Source organism: Rhineura floridana, chromosome 6, assembly GCF_030035675.1.
Source record: "Rhineura floridana isolate rRhiFlo1 chromosome 6, rRhiFlo1.hap2, whole genome shotgun sequence".
In the NCBI taxonomy this organism is placed as follows: domain Eukaryota; kingdom Metazoa; phylum Chordata; class Lepidosauria; order Squamata; family Rhineuridae; genus Rhineura; species Rhineura floridana.
Genome location: NC_084485.1, coordinates 81,307,275 through 81,334,796, shown reverse-complemented (window position 1 = coordinate 81,334,796; position 27,522 = coordinate 81,307,275). Strand labels below are relative to the sequence as shown.

At 41.6% G+C, this 27,522-nt stretch overlaps 1 protein-coding gene across 12 annotated transcripts in view; it reads right to left on the bottom strand.

Moving 5' to 3' along the window:
• The window catches only part of ST3GAL3 (ST3 beta-galactoside alpha-2,3-sialyltransferase 3), a 362,121-nt gene that overhangs the window by 96,895 nt on the left and 237,704 nt on the right, over positions 1–27,522 (bottom strand). For all 12 annotated transcript variants that reach the window (XR_009763520.1, XM_061632682.1, XM_061632687.1 and 9 more), the window contains one exon: positions 7,658–7,804. Coding sequence is in view for 11 of the 12 variants with exons in the window: in XM_061632682.1 (XP_061488666.1) it covers positions 7,658–7,804 (147 nt within the window). In the remaining variant the exon portion in view is untranslated. The remainder of the gene's footprint in view (positions 1–7,657; positions 7,805–27,522) is intronic.

The following is a 27,522-nucleotide window of genomic DNA, read 5'->3' as shown; positions in this document are numbered from 1 at the left end:
CACTCCCCCTGAAGACGCAGGTTCGCAGTTTGGGTGTGCTCCTGGACTCAGCCTTAAACCTGGAGGCCCAGGTTTCTGCGGTGGCCAGGAATGCTTTTGCACAGTTAAGATTAGTGCGCCAACTGCGCCCGTTCCTGGAGTCGTCTCATCTGGCTATGGTGACACATGCCTTAGTTACATCCCGCTTAGACTACTGTAACGTGCTCTACGTGGGGCTGCCTTTGAAGACTGTTCGGAAACTTCAGTTGGTGCAACGAGCTGCAGCCAGAATGTTAACTGGGGCTGGTTACAGGGACCATACAACTCCCCTGCTGCAACAGCTCCACTGGCTGCCAGTATGCATCCGGACACAATTCAAAGTGCTGGTTATGACCTATAAAGCCCTATATGGTTTAGGTCCAGGCTATCTGTCAGACCGTATCTCCCTATATGAACCTGCCTGGGCCCTGAGATCTTCAGGAGAGACCCTTCTCACGATCCCAACACCTTCACAAGTGCGACTGGTGGGGACACGAGATAGGGCCTTTTTGGTGGCTGCCCCTAGGCTCTGGAACTCCCTCCCTAGGGAGGCAAGAATGGCCTCCTCTGTGCAGTCTTTCCGCCGACAGCTAAAGACTTTTTTCTTCCGGCAGGCCTTTGGAACTGAAGGTTTTAAGGGTAGTGACTGAAGAGGATGCTGTATGTTATTGTTTTACTTGTATGCTCCTAAACTGGGTTGCAGTTTTTTAAGAGTAATTGGTTTTAACATCTTAATAGTTTAATCCTGTTTTAATGCTGATTTTATATATTTATATGTTTTATATTTTTATAGGTTCTTAATGATATGTACTATTTTTATCTGGAAGCCGCCTTGAGTTCCAGTTTGGAAAAAAGGGCGGGGTATAAATAAAGATAATATTAATAATATAATAATAATACATGAATCCCATCTCAAAATCATGGGAACTGCAGTTTGTTAAAGGTGGTGGGAACTATAACTGTGAGGGGAAAACTACACTTCCCAGGATTCTTTGGGGGAACTCATGCACTTTAAATGCAAGTTGGAAGTATGGATCTACTTCATAAACTTTGCCTGCATGGAAAAAGTTTTAATTAATTTTTCAAAATGGAAATGAGCTACAAAGTTTACTGGGTGACCATAAGCTACTCACCATCTCTCAGCCTAATCTGCCCTTCAGGGTGAAATCAACAGAGGGGGACCATGACCACCCCAAGGAAGAAGGGCACACTTAATATGTGGAGGAAATAATAATGTACAACCATAGTGTGAAATTGGATACTTGTCAGGACATAGTATAAAGAAATAATTATATAAGCATGTCAGTCAAATATGTTTATTATTTACACAACCTGCATGCATGTTTATTCAGAAGCTAGTCCCAATGTGTTCAATGGGGCTTACTCAAACAGAGTTTCAATCCGGTTTTAGGCCTGGTTTTGGCACTGAAACAGCCTTGGTTGCCCTGTATGATGACCTTTGTTGGGAGAGGGACAGAGGGAGTGTGACTCTGTTGATTCTCCTTGATCTCTCAGCGGCGTTTGATACCATCGACCATGGTATCCTTCTGGGGAGACTCGCAGAGTTGGGAGTTGGAGGCACTGCTTGGCAGTGGTTCCGCTCCTACTTGGCGGATCGTCACCAGAAGGTAGTACTTGGGGAACATTGCCCAACTCCTTGGACTCTCCATTGTGGAGTCCCTCAGGGGTCGGTTTTGTCCCCCATGCTTTTTAACATCTACATGCAGCCTCTGGGTGCCGTCATCAGGAGTTTTGGAGTGCGTTGCCACCAGTACGCTGATGACACACAGCTCTATTTCTCCTTTTCATCTTCTACAGGTGAGTCTGTGGATGTGCTGAATCACTGCCTGACCGCGATAATGGACTGGATGAGAGCTAATAAACTGAGACTCAATCCAGACAAGACTGAGACACTGTTGGTGAATGCCTTCCCTGCCCAGATGGTGGATGCTTACCCTGTTCTAGATGGGGTTACACTCCCCTTGAAGGAACAGGTTCGTAGTCTTGGGGTTCTTTTCGATCCTTCCTTGTCTCTGGAGGTGCAAGTGGCCACGGTGGCAAGGAATGCATTCTACCACCTTCGGTTGGTAGCCCAGCTACGCCCCTATCTGGACAGGGATGACCTCGCCTCAGTTGTTCATGCTCTGGTAACTTCTAGGTTGGATTACTGTAATGCGCTCTACGTAGGGCTGCCCTTGAAGACAGTTCGGAAGCTTCAGCTAGTGCAAAACGCAGCAGCCAGACTGCTGACGAGGACCAGCCGGTCAGCGCATATAACACCTGTTCTGGCCCATTTGCACTGGCTACCTATTTGCTTCCGAGCCAGATTCAAGGTGCTGGTTTTGACCTATAAAGCCTTACACGGTGTGGGACCGCAGTATCTTGTGGAACACCTCTCCCGCTATGAACCGACCCGGTCACTTCGCTCAGCGTCTAAGGCCCTCCTCCGGGTACCAACCCATCAGGAAGCCCGGAGGACAGTTACTCAATCTAGGGCCTTTTCTGTAGTGGCCCCCGAATTGTGGAATAGCCTCCCCGAAGAAATACGCCTGGCGCCGACGCTTCTATCTTTTCGGCGCCAGGTTAAGACCTGGCTATGCTCCCAGGCATTTTAAAGCGTTTAATGTTACAATTTTAAATCTCTTTGTTTCAGTTTATTTATTGTGATATTTTGTATTTCTGTACTTTTAATCTTTTGTACACCGCCCAGAGAGCTATTCGCTATGGGCGGTTTAAAAATGAAATAAAATAAATAAATAAATAAGGTGCACAGGACTGCAACTCAAGTGATATGGAACTTCATTACCTAACCCAAAATTCAGAATCATGCCACTTTAAGCTGTTTTGCAACTTTTATACTTGTGTTATGGTTATTGGATTTTAAAAGGATTTATTTCTTGTTGTGAGCTGCCTTGGTTTCCATTCGGCAACCCTATCTCACAGGGATTTGGAAAGACTCCATATACAAACACACTTGAGATGTAAAATACATACACCCCATATAATAGTTTATTGTCAAAACCATTTGGTCATTGCAGAACATTAAAAAATCAGTATTAGTTTCTTACATAATAAAAGCAGTGATACCTATGTAAGCCCTGCCTAATTGCTTTAAATAATAGGATTGGAGGGATAGAGAAAGATTTACAACACAAACACAATCATTTGCTATCTTTACTCAAAGTCCCATTGATTTATAGCACAATCCTAACCAGGTCTACTCAAAAGTAAATCCTACTATATTCAATGGGGTTTACTCCTGGTATATGAGATTACCATTGCAACTTTACTCCCAGAAAAGTGGGTATAGAATTAAAGCTTCATACAGGCGTGCCCCACTTATACGGCACTTAGATCTTCTGCACACAAGAGTGAAAGAGACATCTGCTACTGCTGAAAGCTATAAACTTACTCAGTTTACGAGATTTTCAGACAAGCAAGAAAAAATGAGTTTTCTGGACTTGCAATGGGGTCTAGCTATTGCCTGGTGGTCAACAAATCCCTTGTCAATCACAACCTTAACTTCACTTATTGGCTACAAACCTGAAAGAGCGGAATTGGAGCAGCCAGCTACAAGCTAATTTAACAGAAGCTAGGGGGGTGATGTTTTGGTATATCTCTCTTGAACTAGACCACCTAGAAACTGAATTTTTTAAAAATGAAAGCCGAGGGTCCAGAGATTGAGGTGACTCACCCGGAGACCTAGAGAGGACCTCAAAAATCCAGAGTCTCCAGGCAAAACCAGAGACCTGGCAACCCTAAAGAATATACAAATACAGTAGGGCCCCACTAATACTGCAGGTTAGGGACCAGGCCCCCGCCGTAAAGCGGAAATCGTCGTAAAGCGGGGGCCCATAGACTATAATGGGCCCTGTCATGAAAAAATGATGCGAAAACATCGCAAAACGGCAAAATCGGCTTTAAAACGGGGAATTTTCCCCTGCTTGAAAGCCGCTGCATCAGTGGAATGCTGTAATGCGGAACGCCGTAAAGCGGGGCCCTACTGTACAACAATATGCTACTGGGACAGAGCGTATTTGTGAAGTTTAATTGCTATACTCCTCCTTTTGTCTGAATTTAGCCACTAGTATGTAAAGGCTTAGGTACATCAGTAAGCAGAACACAGATATAAAAATGACCACCAGAAAGTACAGAATTAAGGTATTTATTATGCATTATGGAATCACATTTTCAGCATATCTGTAAACAATGAATTGCTGTGCTATGTGTTAAAATCTAGCAAGCTGGGCCTAGTTGAAAAGGAAAAAAAGCAATATGATTTCCTGATCTTCAGTTCCATCTATTTTCCCCACTTCTGAAGATTCCTTTTAAGCTGAAAGGAGCACTTTGACCATCTTATTTTATCTATTATATATGTAAAAACTAAACAACTGGATTACTTAGATTTGTTTTGGAAAATAGTTGATCACAGTAGAATCCTTGGCTTTCTCATCATTCTCTGTGAGCAGTTTTGAGTGCAATTATCTTTAACAACTGGAAGTACCAAGGTTGAATGTTCTTAATTCAGAGTCTAATCGCTAGATATTATTCCGCCATATTTTACATAAGTAAACTGATTGAAATTTATCACATGACTCTTTGCCATTTAAGTATCTAGGTGGTCTGACTCACTTAATCTCTGAGAAGCTTACTTCCTATTCCTCTCCTGTGGCAGTCCATGGCACACCTTTAGAAATCCCACCTAGCCATAGCATATTCATTTCAGGTCTCCTGTTTCAGAAAAAAATACTTCAAAATGTATTGTGTGGGTGGAGCATACCAGAAAAGGAAGGGGAATGAACTCTCACGGGCCTGGAATGATTCTTCTGTACAGGAAAATTGCAAAGGCTGGGATTGTTTACCTTAGAAAGGAGATGACAAATATCCTTATAATTACAAAGCCCAACAGGAATGCAGAGAGGCAGTATCTAGCCTCCCTGCCTCATAGTATAAAAGAACAAGGGCCATTCTGTGTAGCAAAGAGTGAAAACTGAGATGAGGAAATATTTTTCCACACGTCACCTTTAGATTGGTTGTGACTAGCTACAAATAACCGGGATAACAAACTTACCAGGATTAAAAAAAAGAACTATGAGTACATACGCAGGTAAATACAAAATAAAAATAAAAATGATCTTAACTGTAAACACTTGTAAAATATTAATCAAGAGGTTTTTTGAAAGATGTATCTACCTTTCTGAGTGAACAAGCAAAACATATTGTGTGAGCAAGTGTGGAAGGAGTTAAAATCTTGTTAAGAGGCAGCTTGTCCTGGCTCTATTAAAAAATTATGTATCTTTTGTCCATTCCTTTGAATCAGATAATTCTAACAATTCTAACTAATACTGGGGATAGGATACCTGACCATGAAGCTGATCTGGTCAGGCAATTTTCCTCTAACCCCCCCCCCCCAATATTTAAAAGACATTTACTGTTGTTTATAATGAAAGGATATATTGTAACAGAAATAAATAAGAGCTGGAGAAGTTTAGGGAATATCTGTGTGGCAGTTTCCTTCTCTACCAGTTCCAGTGTAAGGATGAAGAGTATCTCTGATATAGATGAGACACTGTTTTCTATGTCCTCCAGTCAGCAACTCCGTTCCATCCACAATTTATTTTACACCCTGTGCTTATTGATATTTCTAACACACTGGCTAAATGAAAGGTACATCCCTCAAAGTGCGGGATAATCAAAAGACGATGAGTGAAGGATGTAGAAATAAAGCCCAAAATATAGAATTGAATTTATAATTATAATTTCTTTTTAGCATAGAATCATCATCATCATAATCTCCTCCAATACAAAATTTAGATAATTCCACGTGTATCCATTGGGAAGCAAAACCAAAAAAGGCAGCAGTTCTGCACACTGAGGTGATACCCTAAATATGCAAAACATATTACTTTGTGATTTAAATAACAACAATGCCAAAATGCCCTAACAGCACTTTCCTCACTGTTAGAGTGGTATGACAATGGAACCAATTACCTAGGGAGGTGGTGGGCTCTCCAACACTGGAGGCATTCAAGAGGTAGCTGGACAGGCACCTGTCAGGTATGCTTTAATTTGGATTCCTACAATGATCAGGGGGTTGGACTCGATAGCCTTATAGGTCCCTTCCTACTTTATGATTCTATGAGCTTCTACAACCTACAGAATATTGTGGGAAGTTCAGCCACAGATTGCTGAAGGTGTTGTAGAAAAGAAAAGAAATAAAAAGGAAAATGGAGAGAGGAAGAAAATGGCCTGCTTGAGTCTCTAATAGCTTATGACATCCTATTTACTTATTTATTAGATTATATCCTGTCCTTCCTCCCAGTAGGAGCCCAGGGCGGCAAACACTCTAAGCATCATAAAAACAGACTTTAAAATTCATTACAACAAAACATCCTTAAAAACATATTAAAATAAAACATCTTTTTAAAAAAAAGCTTTAAAAACAACTTTTTAAAAAAAGCTTTAAAAACATCTTTTAAAAAAAGCTTTTAAAACATATTAAAAAGCAATTCCAACACAGATGCAGACTGGGATAAGGTCTTTACTTAAAAGGCTTGTTGAAAGAGGTGCTAGAAGAAAGAGTAGTATTAAGCAAGGATGTGTGCCATCCAATTAAAAAATTATCCTCTCCACACTATACAAGACATGAGCCAAACAGCGCTATAAGACTCCTATTCCAGACTGGTTCCAGGCTGTTTGCAGGTCCCTGTTTGTATTCCCCAAAGAAGCAACAGGTGGCCAGATTGCATATTTCTCCTGGTGAGACTAGCCTAGTCCATGTAATACTAGCTATGGAATGTAAAACTCAAATGAGTGGAAGATGATATTCCCAAGGAGCAACAGCTTTTCACCAAAAATGTCAATTTCACTCCAATGTCCATACTGAGTTACTTACACTTGCCTGCACATTGCAGCAAATTTCACAATATATTATGCTAATTGGCAGTACCTGCCACTCAAAGCTGCAAATTTAAAAATAAAGTAGGAAGTGGCTGATACTGTGGCAAGCAGTTGGGAGTCAATGGCAAATAAGAACCTTTGTTTCACTAAGAGCATTGGCTCCATAGCCTTGAAAATCACTGAGGCATACCATTTTGGGGACCCAGAAAGTCCCAGTAAGACCTCAGAACTTATCTTGACATCTCTCAGCTACATGAAAGATTCATTCTGTGGGAATTCCATTTCACCAATTAATGAACTATGCTCCCGTGTGAAAGAAGAGAGAACAGTCTGCTACCCTCATGTGCCATGGAAGCACATAAGTACACAATCTCTTAAATGATATCATGCAGTATCATATGATGTCTCATCTTAAAGCAAATACCACATGCAAGCAGATCTGACCAACTGATATACATACTGTGTGAAACATCACTTTTGTGAAATGTATTTTTATCATTTTAATTGCCTTTCTATTTTCTGTTACTGCTACTATCTAACATTTAGCACCAGCATGGTAGACATTGCACAAACACAGAACTGACATAGTCCCTAACCAGAGGACTTACAACCTCCATTAGATAGGTGGTGGTTTGTGAAAGGAACACAAGATAATGAATTAATTTCAAATTTTGTTTTCCATTAGCAGCACAATAGAAAGCAAGTGCCATCTTGGGGGTAAGCTTTCCTGCATACTTACCCCTCTGCCCATCAGGCCATTGTTAAAAGGAAGGCCAATAAAGCTGAAAGCCGCCTCTTGAATGAAATATGGATTCAGGATACGAATCTCATGAGGCTCTCTTGGAACATGAGTTGCCACAGACTTCCAGAAGCCATCAGAGGCACTCTGTAGAAATGAAAAGGCAAATGGTTAGAGAACTCACATACTATAATTTTACAATCCCATTTTTCATTTGAACCCACCAGCTCTGTAGGAAGGAATTCAAAACTATGAATGTACTCTGGACTCTAGCCTCTAATGAGGAATTATGCCAAGGTATGGGCAGGCAATTCTTAAAAAAACACCCTTAAATGATAGGTCTGTTCCAGCCATTCTTTCCTGGGCCGTTAAGATACATTCCGTCCATATTCCAACTTCAGCCATTGTTAGGTCACATCTGATTTACAATCCAAGACAAATAAGACTTGTTCTGAAAAATGCTACACATACAGCAATGAGAAAATAAAATAAATTGTAAACATAATAGATGGTTCGGTGCTTGCTTTTAAACTTATGACCAAGACTTTTGGGGACTTTACCCACTAATCGGGCTATACACAGACCTAGCACCCACTCTCCATTTTGCGCCTTCTGTTTTTTGGGGGGAATACTTCATAATTGGGAAATTTGGGACATTGCAGGAAAATAGAAGGGAAATGCATATCAGGGTAAATAAGGTGAGAGAACTACTAGTAGAATTTAAATCCACACCAATCACTATACAGTTTCTGAGCTTGGCATTCAAGACTGGAGGTTTGCGACATTCTTCCCACGATAATGCCCATACGTCAAAGATTTTATGGATAGCAATAATCGCACATGTTCTGCTTATATCCAGCAATTGATTAAGTAGGTGATCTGTATAAAGAAGTGTATGTGAGAACTAATCAAGATATGCCCAGATTCACTTAAAATGCCACTATCAGACTTTTGCTTTCTCAAAACAGTGAGTAAGATGAATCTCAACCCAAGCTTCAATAGAAAAGTATCTCTAGCATGGCTGTTCCCTAGACTGACCATCAACACTGTTAATATATTTATCTTGTTCTTACAATGAACCATACAGACCCCCTGCCCTTTGCACCCATGAACTATAGCAAAAACTGAATGTCTGCAGAATGAAACACCTCATAAATCCAAGGAAGGGAGAACCCTGACAGATGAGGAAACTAGGCTCTCGGCTCATGTCTAAAATGGATTATGTATCTTTATTTACTGTAGCTTGGACTGTGCTTCTTATGGTGCCCCTGGGAAAACTAGCTATTTGATGTAAAATCCACGTTGAGGAAAGATTAGTGGAGACGAATCAAGCAGTTCCAATTACAGAGAGCCTTCAATTGTACAATTCCCTGCAGTACCTAATCCAGTTTTTGAGTATTTTTTCACAAGTAGTCAGTTCATATTATGAATTTCAGAAAATAATTAGGATATGTCATATAGGAATTTTTGGAGAGGACCATCAAACCCTTCTCTTCTGAAGACTTGTGTACAGTAGGGAGCATGACAGCACTAGTTAGATCTCACTATTACTCCTTACTCCATATTTATAACCTTCAGTGGATCTAGAAACCTGCTAATGTTTCAATATGAAACAGAGATTGGATGTTGCTCAAGAACTCCCAGAAGTTCCCAATATGCCTACCTCTATCTAGTCTGCAGTCTGACATATAAAACTATGCTTTTTGGCTAATTTGTGGCCCTACTTATTGGACTGCAATTCCCATCAGAACCAGTCACTATGGCCAATGGCCAGGGATGATAAGAAGTTTACTTCAATAACTTCTGGAAGGCCACAGATTAAGCACCCCTGTTTTAAAAGAACAAGCATCATAAAATATATTAGGCTTTAATTATGCATATGCTGGGGGGTAAAGAAAGGCCGGGGAAGGAACTGGCAATCCCACCACATATATACGGTCTGCCTAGTAAACGTCGCAAGATGTCACCCTAAGAGTTGGAAACGACTCGTACTATAAGTAAGGGGACACCTTTACCTTTTAATGATTAACTAGCAAAATGCCCAAACAGTTAAGTACATGGAAATGTGGGCATAAAAAGGGCCTGTAGGTTAATGGATAGGCGTATTTCAGCCCCAGCTCCAATATTCCTCTCCTGCTGACTTTCCCTATCTCTCTTTCCCTTGGTTCTTGCTTCCTCTTCCTCTTTTGAGATTCTCACCTGCTATCCAGCCCTCCACCCTTAAGCCCAGAGAGTTGTGCACCAAATTTTCATGCTTTGTTTGCCCCCAGCCTTGCAGAGTAGCCTTTCTAAGCTGGCACCCTCCATGTATTTTTACTACAACTCTCATCAGCCCCAGCAACTGCACAGGCTGTAGCTGAAGGGAATTATAGTCCAAAACATCTGGAGAATGCCAGGTTGGGAAAGGCTGTTGAGTAGAGCATAACTTTTTCCAGACATTTTTTCACATATGAACACATGTGAAGTGGGGGTGGGGGAGAGGAGGGGACATTGTGGCAGCAGGTCCATCTACAATGTACGCAGGTTCATTGTACTGTCTGAAAATACTTCTGTAGAATTGTATGTGGATTCTTCTGTGGGTGCTCAGGAATCCTGTTTTTGAAGTTTCCTTCAAAGGCACAGGGAACAGATTCCTGCATATATAGCTGCATGTAAGAGACCTTATCAGACAGTATAAAGGACGTAAGCTGAGGCATGGAGCCTTCCTTTTCCCTGATGTGCATCCATTGTTCATGCATGTGGAAAGGGCTTAGATTCAACAAGAAACCGTGCTTCTCCAGGGAGTAAGTTGTGCTGATTGGTTGTCTCCTCTGTATACCCAAATTCATTTATGTTAGCAGTCTAGCTCTGTTAAGCATCAGTCTGTGCCATTTTCCTGTGTGGGGTGTATTGGTTGCTTGGTATACAAATAGATAAGAGATTATCCTGGGGATTTATTTATTGCATTTGTAAACTGCCCCATAGTCAAAGCTCTCCAGGCAGTTTAAAACAGATTTGTGTAATAGCTGCTGTTGCAAAGACAATGATGGTTCCTGAAAGCAGGGGAAAGCAGAAATATTCCCCCATGCAGCTCCTAGGAGGGAAAAGGGGCACTGGGGTGTGGTTCTTGCCCATGTAAAACAGTGCAGAGAACATAAACATTGCCTATTATCCTTCCCTCTCTTGCAGCTTTCTGTCAATCCAACCCTGCCAGTATAGAAGTTCAAGAGTAGAAGGTGGGCAGACTCACAGATGTGCAGAATATAACTATAGAAATTTAGCAACTTTTTACCATGGAAAATTTGAAGACTTCCCTATATAATTATTTCGCACTGAAAATAAGTCTTCAGCTTTACTTTTTGGTTTCCCTCAGCGAACTTACCAATTTATTATATTGTCAGTTGCCACTTTAAGCAATTTGTCCCTACTTGGACTTTCTCCTGTATTATTTAAATAAATAAATAAATAAAAACAACTTTCATATAATGTGTGATTAGTAGCAATTTCTGCTTCCCAGGGTAAAATGTTTACACTAAAGCTGACAAAACAGTCTTCATTAAAACAAAGACTAGCAGAAGTATCACCTCCTCCTTGCCAAGTGGGATAAAGAGAAGCATAGGAAGCTGCCTTATACTGAGTCGACCATTGGTCCATCTAGCTCAGATGCCACTGGCAATGTTTCTCCAGGGTTTCAGACAGGAGTTTTTCTACTCAGGGACACCAAGGATTGAACTTGGAACATTCTGCATGCAAAGCATATACTCTGCTTCTGAGCTACAGCCTCTGCCTTGAGGCCTGAAAATATGTGGAAAAAGACTTGTCATGATCTCCTACTGGCATAACAGCATCAGTTGGTAGATAGTGTATAACAGGTGCTAAACTGTTTTATGTTCTATTTTATCAGTTCTATATTACTATTAAGCTTTGTATAATAAATCAATGTATTCATTTCAGTTACAGCTTTGAGTTTTGGTTTTTCAGTGGTCATGCTTTGTTTCCTGTTCCACTGGGTTGCTGCTGAGCAAATTGGGCCCAGGATTGAAGGACCCAATGAAGATTTATGCAAAGGCAAGAATTTGGCATGATGTGCATGGGCCCTGATTGGATCCCCTGATTAACAGTGGACAGAAGGAGAAAGTGGAGAAGGTGACTTAATACACAAACCAGTTTTTCTATAATATCACTGCTGTGAAAGAAACTGCAATTGTCATTTGCTACAGGTACGTGCACCTGAAAGCCCGAGTTGGCAGTAGGACAAACCACACGTAGGCATGAAAAACAGACATGAGCATTTGTTATGCACTGGAGGGGACATATTTCCTGCATGTAAAATATCTATGTAGAAAATGCTTCATGTGTGTGAACACCCTCTAGAGCAGTAGTTTAGAGAAAGAAATGGGGAGAATGTAGACAGAGATTTAATCTTATGTTGGGGTATATAGGATTTCCAACAAAAGCCTTGCAGTTTTTTAAAACAGGTAGGTTTGGATAGTATAACTAATCAAAAACTGTAGAAGATGCTGGTGCTGCTGTGAGTTTTACTATATTATTTTATTTTCTGCTCCTAGCATTAGGCTGTATTGAGATTTTATGGTTTTAATTTTGTAAATAATTGTTTTACTTGTATTATAAGCTGCCCAGAGAACTTTTGTTGCTGCTGGTTGATTTGCTGATTTTGAACCTATGACGCAGAGGTCACCAACCTTTTTGAGCCTGTGGGTACATATGGAATTTTGCAAAGGCCGTGGCACCCACTCCCCATCACTTATCTTCTCACATCCCCTGGTCACGCTCCCTGCCCCTCACAACAGACCAGAAAGAGAGAAAGCACATGCATATTCTTTGCTTTTTCATGGCATCTGGATAAAAGTTGGATCCAGTAAAATTAGAGTGTCATGAATTTTTACATAGGGTTCTCAAAAACTCCCCATCAAATTAAAGCTTACATTAGGAGACTGTACAGTAAAAGTACAGATCTAGTGCTTGCCAACACAACAAAAACATTGATACAAGTAATGGATACATTTTTTTTTACATAGGATGACAACAGAACAGTGAACAAATCATAGAACACAACTGTGGACACAGAAATGATCTATGATTTGATGGTGGTTTTGAGGTGATCCCTTGAAATTTTAACAATCCATAAGGATCTGTGCCTTGGATCCGTGTTTTTTGCCATGGCAGCGCTGGAAAATAATGGATCCATGATTTTTAAGTTTCAGTTGCTGGGAAAATATATGATTTGTGATTCAGTTGTGGTTTCAGGGGAAACCCGTGGAAAACTATGCAATTTCAAGAGGATCCATTTTACTAGCTACAGTATGTGCACGCATGCATGCTTTCTTTCTCTCTCTCCCTCTTGACTACCGCAGCACCCCACTTTCTCTTCCATGCCCCTGTTCACTCATGCCCCCATCTCCCAGATTACTCCTCTTTCCTTATACCCCCCTTTCCCTCCTACCTTCTGTGTCACCTTGCTTTCTGTTCAGCTGTTGACTGCCTTGAAACTAAGTCTTCCCACTTCCTCTTTCATCTGTATGTGCTATGCAAGACTTAGATTGGCAGCTTGGGTGCTGATCTGAGATTTGAGAAGTACATAGAGCTGAAAGGCAGTGGGAAAGAGTGCTGGTTTTCCAATTTCCTCTTTCATCTCTATATAACTTGACACATCATGATGATGGGGACACCGAGGAGGGAGCACAGAGGGCTCATGGGCACCAGGGAAGTAATTAAGGTTGCCGGTGCACCCATGGGCACCATGTTTGCAACCCCAGAATGATGGGAGGACTTTGGCCAAATCCACAATGCAATAAGAAGGACCCATGACTCAGAACCATGAACTGCAGTGCTTTGTATGCATGTGTGAACTGAAGCAGGTGGACTGCTTTTTTATATACAGATTTACAAATTGGATTAAAGTACCTTCTGTGTTCTATACAGGTTCCAGGGCCTAAACAACTGCTAACTAAACATTGTTAGTTAGGAAAGCTTCCTGTAGCTTTTCTTTATGCCCAGGAGCCAGACCTGTGACTCTGGAACATCTAAAAACAAAACCCAAAAGTCTGAAATATTTGCATTTTGCAGATGGCAGCAAAGAAAAGGTTACAAGAAGTTTTCTAAACATGAAATTTTCTAGGTTTATCTTAACTGTCTTCTCTTGTTGCCAGAACATCTGCATGCAAGCCAGAGCCAGTGTGCGATGAGCTGGCAAACTTCATACATAAAAAATGTGTGTATGAATTTTGTTCTTAGTGCTGTAATGACTTATATAACTTATTGCTTCTGAACCATCAACAAGTTTACTTCTAGAGACATGTGGAATAGACTTTTGCACCCCCATTGCTTCCTGTTGGAGAGCGCTGGTGAATAAGTTTCCTTTCAGCTTCAGACTCTGACCTCATCTGACTATACATCGAAAGCAGTATCATACCACTCACAATGCTACAATTCCCAGAGTTCCCTGGGAAGAGGGACTGACTGTTACACCATTCTGTAAATTGTAGCTCTGTGAGGGGAATAGGGGTCTCCCAACAATGCTCAGATCCTTAACAAAATACAGTTCCCAGGATTCTTTGGGGAAGATACAACTGTTTAAAGTGGTATAATACTGCTTTAACTGTATAGTGCAGATAGAACCTCTGTCATATCTGGGGTAAGGAAAAAACGCCCCTTACTCAAAACAGATTATCAGATGGAACCGAGATGTGGCTGGGTTCACTTGCAGAGCTATTAGCTGTGCAGTCATTTCACTATGGTACACTTTGTCAGAGCTTGGAAAAGTTACTTTTTTAAACTACAACTCCCATCAGCCCCAGCCAGCATGGCCACTGGATTGGGCTGATGGGAGTTGTAGTTCAAAAAAGTAACTTTTCCAAGCTCTGCACTTTGTTTACTTTTTCATCTATTTTGGGCACATTGGGATTTGAAAAGAGATTCTACTTGGGGGAAATTGGATATGGATGATACTCTCAACTATTCCATTTGTATTATCCTAGGACCATCAACATTACCTAAATGCGCTATCACACTGAATGCCTTCTAAATACAAGCATCCTGTTCCTTGTGTTGGGTTCCAAAACTGAAGCTTTGTGGTTTTGTTCTACAGCTCCTGGTTTCTCAGCTCAAAGCTCAGCTCCATCACTATACAAACCACAAGCAGCTGGCTTCATAGCCAGCTAACCCCTGCAGGCTTTAGCAGCTGATAGTAAGGTATTCTCTCAGCTGCGGTGTTCTACTGAGGCAGCCACTATTATGTCTAATAGTTTGAACAGAGACAGATGCTCAGGGAAATTTCTAAAGCTGTTAATTTCTGTGGGGGATACCTGCCCTTCTTTAAACTGAGAAAAGCAGACAGACTGGGCAGTTAACACATGCCAGGCACTATTGAAGAACACACATTTCCTATAGCTCAGTCATGGGAAGAGAGGCCAGGGATTATACAGCCACAAGAGTGGCTGTATACTATAGCCAGCGTAGCATTCTGATGCTTCCCATAAGCTCATTTCAAAACAAAACCTTACAAAACTTATAGTCCTGAACTCAGAAATGCTTGCTTAACAACCTTGTAAATTTTCATGGTGATACACAAAACAGTCAGAGAGAATAGAGAGTTCAAAGTCTAAAAAGACAGAAAAAAACCAGACCCCTTCTGGACTTTTTTCTGTCACAGTTCTCGTAATCTGTTGAAATTCATTAAAAATCAGCCACAGAGTACCTGTAATCCTGTTACTGACCATGCCCCATACTCTGACCTTCATCTTCTACTGTTTAAAAGTTAAAAAAATGCCTTCCTGATTTTTAATTAATTTAAGAAATTTTGCATTGAGCTGAATGATAATGTTGGGCATGCTCAGTAAGAACCAACTGTCAGTGTTCTAAAAACCAGACTCACAGCTGCTGGGCTTGCCTAATCAGGGGGCTACACCCACACCAGAATTTGATTTCAGTGAGACAGTCATGGTTTCCCCCAGAGAATCCTGGAAAGTGTAGTTTGTGAAGGGTGCTGAGAGGAGACTCCTATTCCACTGACAGAGCTCCAGTAGCCAGACTAGTTTAACAGTCAGCAGCTCTGACTGAAGGTCTGTGAGAGTAGGGCATCTCCTAGCAACTCTCAGCACCCTTCACTAACTACACTTCCCAGGATTCTTTGAGAGAAGCCATAACTGTCTAAAGTGAAATAAAGGCCTGTTGTGGATGTGGTCAGGGACAGCTTTGGTTTAAATTTTTGGTGGGAGGCTACATGTGCCTGTAGAATAAAAAGGTGGGGAAAACGCTGAAAAACAGTGATACTGTTCACAGTGTTTTCCTTTTGGAAAGGAAAGGGGCTTCCCCTCTGCCCAGTGCCCACCTACCCAATCTCCTCCCCGCCCCTCCTCCTACCCTCCCTGCCCCTCCCCCAGGTCAGTGTTGGACTACGACCTGGGACACCAAGGTTCAAATCCCCACACAGCCATGAAGCTCACTGGGTGACCTTGGGTCAGTCACTGCCTCTTAGCCTCAGAGGAAGGCAATGGTAAAACAACCACTGTATACCGTTTACGATGAAAACCCTATTCATAGGGTTGCCGTAAGTCAGGATCAGCTTGAAGGCAGTCCATTTCCATTTTCAAACATGGTTGCACAGAAATAAATCCCACAGAACTCAACAAGTATGCAACTGATCAAACCCACCCTCCCTTCTCCTCCCTCCTATCCCTCTTGCCCCTTCCCTTCCCTTCCCTCCTTCCCACTCCCCTCTCCCTCCCCCTGGTCAGTTTCACCTATCTTTAGCATGACTGCAGGGCAGTAAATACCACTGAACTCAATAAGCATGCAAATGATCAAACTTGTCCTCCCCTGTCCCTTCCTTTGCCCCTCCCCTCCAATCTCCTTTCCCCTCCCCTTCCTGCTCTCCTCTCCCCTTCCTTTCTCCTTCCCTCTCCGCTCCTCCCCCATGGTCAGTATTACCTATCCTAACCATGATTACATAGGTGTAAATCCCATTGAACTCAATAAGCATGCAAAATGATCAGACCTGGCTTTCCCCTCCTTCCCCTCCCCTCTTCCTTCTTCCTCCTTCCCTGCCCACTCCAGCCATCCCCCCCTCCCCCCCGCCGGTCAGTTTTACCTGTCCTAAGCATGACTGCACAGGAGTAAATCCCACTGAACTCAATAAACATGCAAATGATCAAACCTGTCCTCCCCTGCTCCTCCTTCCTGCTCCCCTCCCCCTCCTCCCCTCCCTCCTCCTCCCCTCCCCATCCCCTGTGGTCAGTTTCACCTATCCTAAGCATGATTGCAGGGGAGCAAATGATCAATCCATTCTCAGCAAGCTTGCACAGTATCTCATTTCTTACCTCCTGGATTAAAAAGCAGAGAAATTCACTAATACACACAAAACTCTTATGGTTTAAGACTGTACCTATAGCCCACAGATATTTCTATCAAACTTTAAAAAGCAGGGAAATTGGGCAGCTATGGTGAATGCACCAGGGGAGCAGGAGACCTGACCTCCTCTCTGAGATAATGTATTGCCCTACAAATTTGTCAAAATGCAAACACAATTTGGGTTGGTCTTTCACAGTCCAATCCACTTCCTGTGTAGCTTGGAAGAATTTGGCAACCTGCCACAAGGTAAAACAGTGGGAGGTGCAATATATTCTAGCAAAATTCTAGGTGTGCTCTAAGTTTATTATTATTATTATTAATAATAATCATAATAATAATAATACCCCGCATTTTGGGCAAAGGCCCTCGAGGCGGCTTACAAAGAAAAATAAACACAAATATAAAAATAGAGCAATAAAAGCAATACAATTTACAAAAATTAAACTAAATAACAAATAACATTATTTATTAAGAAAAAAATGTCCTTTTTGTTCTATGCAAGCCTCACAAGGGTCTGTCCTATCCTTTTGACCCTCCAGCAAGATTTTGTTGCCACGTTCCAAAGTGAGTGAAGTTGACCTGGCATTTGGACTTCTTAGTCATGGAGCACTTACTTGCCTAGGATATATTTCATGTTGTTGTGCACTGTGCTATCATCATGCCCTTGGTATGGCTGGATATGAAATGAGATCTTGATAGCATATCTCTTTGCTCCAGGCTCACTCCTCGGCGGTGGCGGCAGCGGCTTCCCCTCCGGCTCCGGCTCCTCCCCCTGCCCCGGCGGCAGCCTGGGTGGGCCTGGCATGGGCGTCGAGGGCCTCACATAACTGCTCAAGGCTGATGGTGTGCTCCCCGCAGCCCAGGCGGGCCTCCAGCCAACACACCAGAGCAGCATGGTGCCGGGAGAGGAGCAGCTCAGCCAGGGGTGCTTTGTGCAGGTGGGCTGCCTCCTCCTCCCACAACCTGGCCTGGCCCAGCAGCACCAGTGCTGGAGGAAACAGAGGCACCAGAGGAAGCGGCAACAACGACGTCGGCGAGGAAAGCACCGCAGGGCCGGAGGAGGAAGGTGAGGTCGACGACGCCTCCATGACTGTGGTAGCGGCGCTCGTGCTACTTTGGGTGGTTGGTAATCCAAAACACATCCTTTGCCTTTACCTTAAATGTAGTGGTTTAAACATTGCAGGCTGAAAACATGCATCTTGGGTAGGTTAAGTTTGTTTTTTCCAACAGCTAGAGTCATTGCTGAAGTAGCAACATATTGTAATCAGTCTGATTTGACATCAAACTTCAGTTTCAGATTCAACTGTTAATGCACCCAAAATAGAAATAGACCATAACCTCCGATCTGAAACACAAAAGGCTGTCTTCCCCATCATATGACACTGACCAATAAAAAAGCTTTGAAATTAATAAAAATAAATTTGACACAGGTTTCTAGGATGAATGAGAGAAATAAAAATTTCTAGATTAGATTCTTTGTAGAAACAATAGTAACACAGGAATGAAGCAAAGTAAGAAGAACACCAACAAACATACAAAAATATAATTCTCCATCTTTGGAAATGGCAGGTGTTGCCACCACTCACCATATGCTCAGAGGCATGTTACCAAATTCTTCCAACCTACACATGGAGTGGACTGTGAAAGACCAACCCAAATTGTGTTTGCATTTTGACAAATGTGTAGGGCAATGCAATATCTCAGAGAGGAGTGCAGGTCTCCTGCTCTCCTGGTGCATTCGCTATAGCTGCCCAATTTCCATGCTTTTTAATGTTTGATAGAAATATTTATGGTTCTTAAACCGCAAGGTTTTTTTGCGTATTAGTGAATATATCCTGAGTGCTTGCATCGAAACTTATCTGGGATCAGAGCAATCATTTTAGGAATGGAACTGGATATGAGTTGATGGGGGTTGATTTAATACTTGTAGCCCTAGAACTTTAAAATGAAGCACGCAAGCAACAGATTCTCCTGTATCAAAACAGTTTGGTCAATGATTAGGGAGGGATCATGTTTTGTCCTCCTTATGAGTTTCTGTGTGAGCTTTTGTGGCCAAATTACACTCTTCTCCCAACAATCCATGTGCTCGCTGCTTTAACTTTTTACTTCAGTCAAGTGATGCCACATCATGCGGGATACCACATGAAAGGCAGTATGAAAATATCTAAATAAATAAAACACATACATACACACACTCAGGGCTAATGCCCTAAAGTGGCATCTATATGGAAAGGGAAAATATGATGAAGCAAGGCTAATATAGCTGCATAATAAAGATTATCAAGAAGAAGCACCAACACAAGAACCTATTCCTGAGAAAGAGCTCAAGAAGGAGGCTGCCTCTTGATTTCAGTTTGGTATTTGTTCTTTCCAAGGTACTAGCAATGACACTACAGTGACTATCATGAGCACTTCTCAAGGAACAGAAAAAACACAACTAAGGTCATTCCATATAAAATAGTAAGAAAGAATTGCGGTTTGTAAGGTAGAATTGGGAGGATGGAATTATTTCGTCTATGAGAACATAGATTACTTATTTGTATTATTTATTTATTAAATTTATATCCCACCCTTCCTCCCAAAGGAGCCCAGGGTGGCAAACTAAACAATTTAAACATTCTAAAAACAATTTAAAACATTCTAAAACCAGTTACAGTTAAAACATTCTAAGAAAGCAGGACATACATGAGTTATTAAGTTTGCCTTTACCTCTTCTAGAAGCCATTATTTATTCTGTTTCCCAACCCTAGCCCCAGCCCCCAGTATCAGAACGGGAGTGGCAAGTTTCAGTTGCTTAAGGGAACATGTAATGTAGATATTCATGGAAGAATGTGGACAGTGAAAGCAGAAAGTCAACTAGGAATACCTAGCTACTACCTTAGGATGCAATCCTGTATCTCCTGGGAGTAAGCCCCACTGAACTCAATGGGTATTACTTCTGAGAAAACAAGTATAGATTGTGCTATTATGTTTCCTTCTTGAGATTTGTGACTAAATTCATTCCTCTTTCCTCTCACCCAGAACATTTCCATCCTCCTCTCCTTGAAAAGTACTGAGGCTGTTTCCACCACCAAAAAGGGGAGTTTACATTCTTAAGAGCTGTGAGTTTCCCTGTGTCTGTAATTAATTACCAGCACTAGTTGAACAGTGTAAAGCAACTTGGGGGATATTAAGGTATCCTTAGATTCTTGTTATCTGAATGTTTCAACTGATAGAACCGAGTAAGAGCTCCGCAGACGGTGTTAAAAAGACAAGATATCTCAAGAATGTGTGAAGGATGATATCGGTCCTGCCAATTTTGCTGTTCCTTTGCAGTTATGTGTTGGGTCGGCTCAGAAAGATGTATGTTTATTCTTCATTTCAGAAAGCCAAAACGGAGGTCTAGTGAAGTACTACTGCTGAGATCTTTTCCAATGCTTTTCTTGCAACCATCTCACTGAGTCACTTCCCAGACAACTGGCCTGTTCTTGTGACTTCATTTTTATATAATTATTTGCAGGAAGTAATTATTTCCTTCAGCGAGCAATAAACTCTCATAAACTCTGCATTTGTTATTAAATAAGGAGTGTTATATTATGAAAGCAGAAACTGGGCAAAGCAAACCTGACAGAAATTCCCTGGACACCCCTACCTATCATTGAAGCAACAGACAATAAAATACAGACTCTGCTCTTCAGCCTGGTCACTGCCACCAGGCAGTATGGGCAGCTGGCGAAGTCGCGTTTGGATTGCATCTGCTCTCCCCAACATAATCACCACTCTTCTCATCCTACTACTAACCCCAGAAACATTTTCAAATAGGCTTCGAAAGTAATTCCATCAAAGGGTTGAGGGTGTTTTTTTTTTTTAAAAAAAGTGTTAAACATGCTGCTTCAGCATGCTTGACATCCACAAGCCATGAAGAGACAGCCAGTCCCTGATAATCCAGCTAGAAATCTGGAATTTTATTGAATCAAACTAGCTTGTTTTCAAGCATAATCTAAATAGTGACTGTAGCACAAGAACTCTAAGGAAAGTTAGCTCTTTCCTGCAGAATTTTTCTACCCACTATAATTTAGTGCTACAGCACAAGACAGCTATAGATAAATCACCCAGAACTCAATCTTACAAGGTGGAGGCATCATGAATGACATAAATGTTGTATATTAAGGGACTAAAACCAGTTAACTTGGGGTGTATTTACATAGGCGTATTTTAAAGAAAATGATACCCTTAAATATATCTAAGTGTCAGGGTTCTGCCCTGCCAGACCTTGAAACTGGCATCTTTTCATGAAAGGACAAGGAGAACAGGATTCTTCTGATCTCCATGCTGCTAGTAATCTTGAAGAGCTAATGGATTCAGATATTCCTGTCCCGAGATTGTAGGTCCCTGCACCAGCTACCTTGGTTCCTGACTGGTTCTCAGACCCCCCTCATCATTCCCAGGGCAACAGGAGCAGAAGTTGTCTCTTTTGCTTCTGTGGCCCTGGGAAAGACTGGGTGTGTGTCTCAGAATCAGTCAGAGAACCCGCTGATGATGTGCCCAGCTAGTTACATGTGAGGCTATGTGAGGGAAGGGAGGCGTACATGTAAGCATCTACTTGGATAAGTGCCTGGCTGACAGCCAGGAAGGGATAAAGCCTCCAGCGCCTACACAAGATTCCAGTGTGAGCTGCTTCATTGCTGAAGTAACCACCCTCTCCCAAGCTCTAGCCTTCTTGACCTGGGGAAAAGGACATAGCCACACCAGCTCTTCAAGTTTATACTGTCTCTCTGTTCAGTCACACCACCAATTAGACTGGGACTACTGCATAATTAGTTCAGCTTATGGGTTTTGCAGAGTGGGTTATCTGCATAGACCATACAGTACTTGTTTCTTTCAGTTTCTCACACACATAGTTATTATTATTTAATTTATATCCTGCCCTTCCTCCCAGTAGGAGCCCAGGACTGCAAACAAAAGCACCAAAAACACTTTAAAACATCATAAAAACAGACTTTAAAATACATTTTTTAAAAAAAGCTTTAAAAATCTTTTAAAAAGAAAAAAGGTTTAAAAACGTATTAAAAAGCAATTCAAACACAGACTCAGACTGGAATAAGGTCTCAACTTAAAAGGCTTGTTGAAAAAGGAAAGCCTTCAGTAGGCATCAAAAAGGTAACAGAGATGGCGCCTGTCTAATATTAAAAGGGAGGAAATTCCAAAAGGTAGGTGCCACTACACTAAAGGTCCGTTTCCTATGTTGTGTGGAATGGACCGCCTGATAAGATGGTACCTGCGGAGTGCAGTGATCAACTGGGTATATAAGGGATAAGATGGTCTTTCAGGTATCCTGGTCTCAAGCTGTGTAGGGCTGGCTATAATTATAGTTGATTATGAAAGTGCTAATCTGGAAGCATGGGACACTCCTGTCCAGTCATGCCCAAGATTCAAAAAGAAATCTAGGAGGAACAGAAAAAGGTCCAGACAGAACCCTTATAAAGGGTGTGTGCGCGTAGGAGACAGCCAGGATATATTTAACTCTTGTTCATGTTGCTCACAGTACCATTGTCTTGTGTCACACACTCCTTCCCATACTTTTTATCTGAATTGCATTTCTTTTTCCTTTCATCTGCCCAAGGGATAAATGGACTGTTCTTTAAGTTGCATAGATGGGTTGGGTTATCAACTACCCTCTTGGTAGAGACTTCTTCCCCTTTTGGTTGAAATCTCAGTAGTACTACTGAAAAATGTGCGCAAATACAGTGTAACTGAGCAATTAACCAGTAGAAGGGGAGGGGGTCAGAGACAGGCAGACAGACAACTGAAGAATAGTGCAAAGATGGGATCTGCTCTGCTTGCCCATGAGGCCACAGAGCTCTTTGTGCACATTTTGTTCCTCTGCAAATTGAAGGCTAATGACACATTACATACAAATATGTGTAACAAGGTACCTTTTCTTTTTTAAAAAAAGTTGCTTCTAAAAGTGGTTAAATTATACTTGACATTAGTATTGCACTTTCAAGTGTTCAAAGTGCTTCATGTTATTATTTTGCAGATGGAACCCTAAGAGGGAGAATGCCAGCTAGTGGGTTCATGGCAGAGGTGACATTTGAATCAGGGACTTCCTGATTTGTGGCTTAGTCTTTAGCCAATCTCATATAGAGAAAATAATTGCAAGGTGGATGTATTACACTGTTCCAGGTTACTGCTTCTGTGCTTGAAATTACCTCCCATGCAGCTTCTTCCCAAAACATGAATTTGGAACCCTGGAAGTGGGGGTGATATTGAGAAGTGGTAGGTAGGCACTCCAAATTCTTTTTCTATCTATCTATCTATCTATCTATCTATCTATCTATCTATCTATCTATCTATCTATCTATCTATCTATCTATCTATCTATCTATCTATCTATCTATCTATCTATCTATCTGTCTATCTATCTATCTATCTATCTATCTAATACAAATAAATAAATAAATAAATAATATGATATTGGGACTCTGTTATGCCTGTTTGTGCATGATGCCCCCAGGGCAGTAAAGAGATGAAGCTCCTTCCATCCAGTTTAGTTTAAAGATCTATAACTCAAGAGCTGTGCTGATTCATATCTGTGTATCACACAGATTCTGCAGATTACATCACGTTAAAGCACACCGTGCCCTGTAAACAAAACTTCAGTCAGATATAATTCCCTGTTGCAGTATTGATCCCTGATGGCTTGTATACCCCATGTGCAGGAAAGAAAAAGAATGGTTGATAGGTCAGCAGGAATGACAAATGATTTGGAAATGAAGGCTTCTGTAAGGGGAGATGTTTGCACTTTATGCTCCAGGAACAGGTATGTGAAAATTACAAAGAACAAAGAACGAGAATGGAGACCTGCCCAGAAGATCTGAGTATCTAAGTGAATGCAATTAGCCTTTGGTACAATTGATAACAGAAGGCATAAAATTGGGAGAGGAAAAGTGCAGATGTAGACCCAACAATGCTCCAGTTCACCATGTGCCTCTTTGTCTGCCCCACCCAACCAGGAATGTAGTTATACAATCCCTGACAGCATTGCACAAGGGTAGGGTTACCAGATTGACAAATGGGAAGCATTTCTGCCCACATATAACTTTGGTTAGACCTAAAGTAAGCACTCCCATTGAGCAACTCACACCCATCAGGTTACATTTACCCTTCAGGTGCCTTGGCAGGAGACAAGGAAGAATAATTCTGTTGTGAAAAATAATCAACAGGGAGTTTTAGTCAGTAGCTGGTAAGCTTGTAAGATATTGGCAAAGCCTTTTGAAAATCATGTGCTCTCTCAATCCCTCCCCATCATGGCTGGTAGTAGGAGGGACTGACTGGATGAGTCCAGGGAGTGGTCAATGCCTCCCAATGGAAGTGAGTTATGCCCACTGCCTTGAAAAAGGCAGTATTGCAGCCTCTCTTCAAAAGGTCCTCTGTGGATCCAGAGGTTTTAGAAAACTATCATCTACTAATATTCCCTTCCCGGGCAAAGTGGTCAAGAGGGTGTTAGCCAGCCAGCTGCAGGTACGCCTGGAGGAAGCAGATTATCTAGATCCAGTCCAGTCTGGTTTCAAGCCTGATTTTGGCACTGAAACAGCTTTGGTTGCCTTGATTGGAGATCTTTATTGGGAGAGAGACGGGGGAAGTGTAATTCTGTTGGTTCTCCTTGACCTCTCAGCAGCTTTTGACCATGGTGTTCTTCTGGAAGGAAATGGGAGTTGGAGATATAGTGGTTACAGTGGTTCTGCTTCTACCTGCAAGGTTGCTAACAGAAAGAAGTACTAGCAGACTGTTGCTCAGCTTGATGGCTTTTGGGCTGTGGGGTCCCACAAAGGTCCATTCTGTCTCCTATGCTATTTAATATCTGTATGAAACTGTTGGGAACTGTCATCCGAGGATTTTGAGCATAGTGTCATCAATATGATGACACACAGCTCTACCTCTTCAATCCATCAAAATCAGGAGAGGATGTGAAGGTGTTGGACAGGAGTCTAGAAGCAGTGAAGGACTGGATGGGGGCCAATAAACAGAGTTTGAATCCTGATAAGACAGAAGTACTGTGAGTAGGTGATTCCAATGTCGGGGAATTAGGTGTACAACCTGTTCTGGAAGGGTTGGCACTCCCCCTTAAGGAACAACTTTGCAGTCTGGGAGTACTCCTAGATTCCAACTTGTCACTAGAGCCTCAAATGACCTCTGTGACTAGCAGTGCTTATGCCCAGCTTAGGCTGATTTGCCAGCTACAGCTATTCCTGGACCAGGATAGCCTGACCTCAGGTGTCCATGCTCTGGTGACCTTCTGTCTGATCTACTGTAATGCACTGTATGTGGGGCTGCCCTTGAAGATGGTCCAGAGCCGGCAGCTAGTGTAAAATGCTGCTAGGCTGGTAAGTGGGGCAGCATGTTGGGACCATGTGTCATTGGTCTAGAAAGTGCTGCACTTTCTGAGCTACTGGCTCCAGTTCAAGGTGTTAGTACTACCATATAAAGCCCTAAATTTTATATTTTATATTGTTTTAAATTTTTAAATTGTGTTTTAATTGTTTTTTAAAAGATGTATCTTAAATTGTATTTGTTTTTAGTTACTGTAAACTGCCCAGAGAGCTTCGGCTATGGGGCGGTATACAAGTATAATAAATAAATAAATAAATAAATGAATAAATGTTTTGGAACCCAAATATCTAAAAGAGTGCCTTTCCTAGTATCAACCATCTTGGACCCTAAGATTGGCAGATAAGACCTTACTGGTGCTACCATGACTAGGTGCTGCCTAGTTGGTATTCACAGATGATAGGACCTTTTCAGTAATAGTTCCCTGTTTGTGGAATGCCCTCCCCGGGGAGGTGTATCTGTCTCCCTCATTATTGGCTTTCAGGAGGAATTTAAAAACGTTCTTTTTTACCCAAGCATCTGAAGGCGGACTATTCCTGGCAATTCTGAGACCATTTGTTGAGATAATGGTTTTAAATGTTTTAAGAATGTTTAAATATTTTTATTTTTGGTGTGTTTGCCTTCCTGGGCTCCTTTTGGAGGAAGGGTAGGATATAAATAAAATAAATAAATAAAGATGAGCACTGAACTGTAGGCAGCATCAGTGTGTTAAAGGAGGTGTGAGTGTGTGTATGAGTGTATATGTAAGTGTATATTATATCATCCTCAACTGCTTGCACATTCCTGTGGTTGATATTAGGACATTTTGCCTTACGTTTATATAAATGCACATTGTGAACTTATGGATAAAAAACATAAGCTTTTTAAATTTCAAATTTTGTTTAACATGTGTGGGTTTGCAGGATCTTTTGTTGTGCTAAACTGAGGAACGTATAGCATGAACCTGCTGGGAAAATTTGTGTGCTTGACTTCCATTTAGACAAACCAAACAGGGCACAAGCCTGATTGTTAGTGTAACAAAACTAAATCTAATTCCACTAGCTTGAGTAAAGTCCTCTATAGTTCCAACAGTATAACTAAGAATTAAATACAAGGGAACAGAAATTTTGAGAAGCAAGGACATTGGGTACTAATTAGTGTAGCACAAGTTAGAGGTAGAGACTTCACATACAGCTGTAGGTCACAAGGAATGATCTGCTCTGAAGCAGCATGATGTAGGAAACTTGCTGAAGCAAAGCAGGTCTGAATCTGATCAGCACCTACATAGGAGACTCCTTAGAAAGCCTACATATATTGCTTTGAATTCTATAAAGAAAGAAAGGAGGTAAAACAGTGAGACATATCAATAAACAAAAAATGAATACTGCACAGATATTTTTTTATATATGATTACTATGTGCCTATGACACTATATGCAGAAAAGTACCACTATACAGGCTCTGTAAGGGCACTGTCATAAGAACATAAGAAGAGCCTGCTGGATCAGGCCAGTGGCCCATCTAGTCCAGCATCCTGTTCTCACAGTGGCCAACCAGGTGCCTGGGGGAAGCCCGCAAGCAGGACCCGAGTGCAAGAACACTCTCCCCTCCTGAGGCTTCCGGCAACTGGTTTTCAGAAGCATGCTGCCTCTGACTAGGGTGGCAGAGCACAGCCATCACGGCTAGTAGCCATTGATAGCCCTGTCCTCCATGAATTTGTCTAATCTTCTTTTAAAGCCATCCAAGCTGGTGGCCATTACTGCATCTTGTGGGAGCAAATTCCATAGTTTAACTATGTGCTGAGTAAAGAAGTACTTCCTTTTGTCTGTCCTGAATCTTCCAACATTCAGCTTCTTTGAATGTCCATGAGTTCTAGTATTATGAGAGGGGGAGAAAAACTTTTCTCTATCCACTTTCTCAATTCCATGCATAATTTTATACACTTCTATCATGTCTCCTCTGACCCGTCTTTTCTCTAAACTATGACAGCAGTTCCATGACTACACATTTAAGATACCATCTGCCAGAAATATTTCTTATGCATTTTGTTACCCAAGAAACAAATACACTATGTTGGATATTTTCATATCTAGTCTAAACACATGCATGCTCTCTCATAGCAGCTCCTCTTTAACAACACATGGATTTATATGGTATCACTGTTATCAG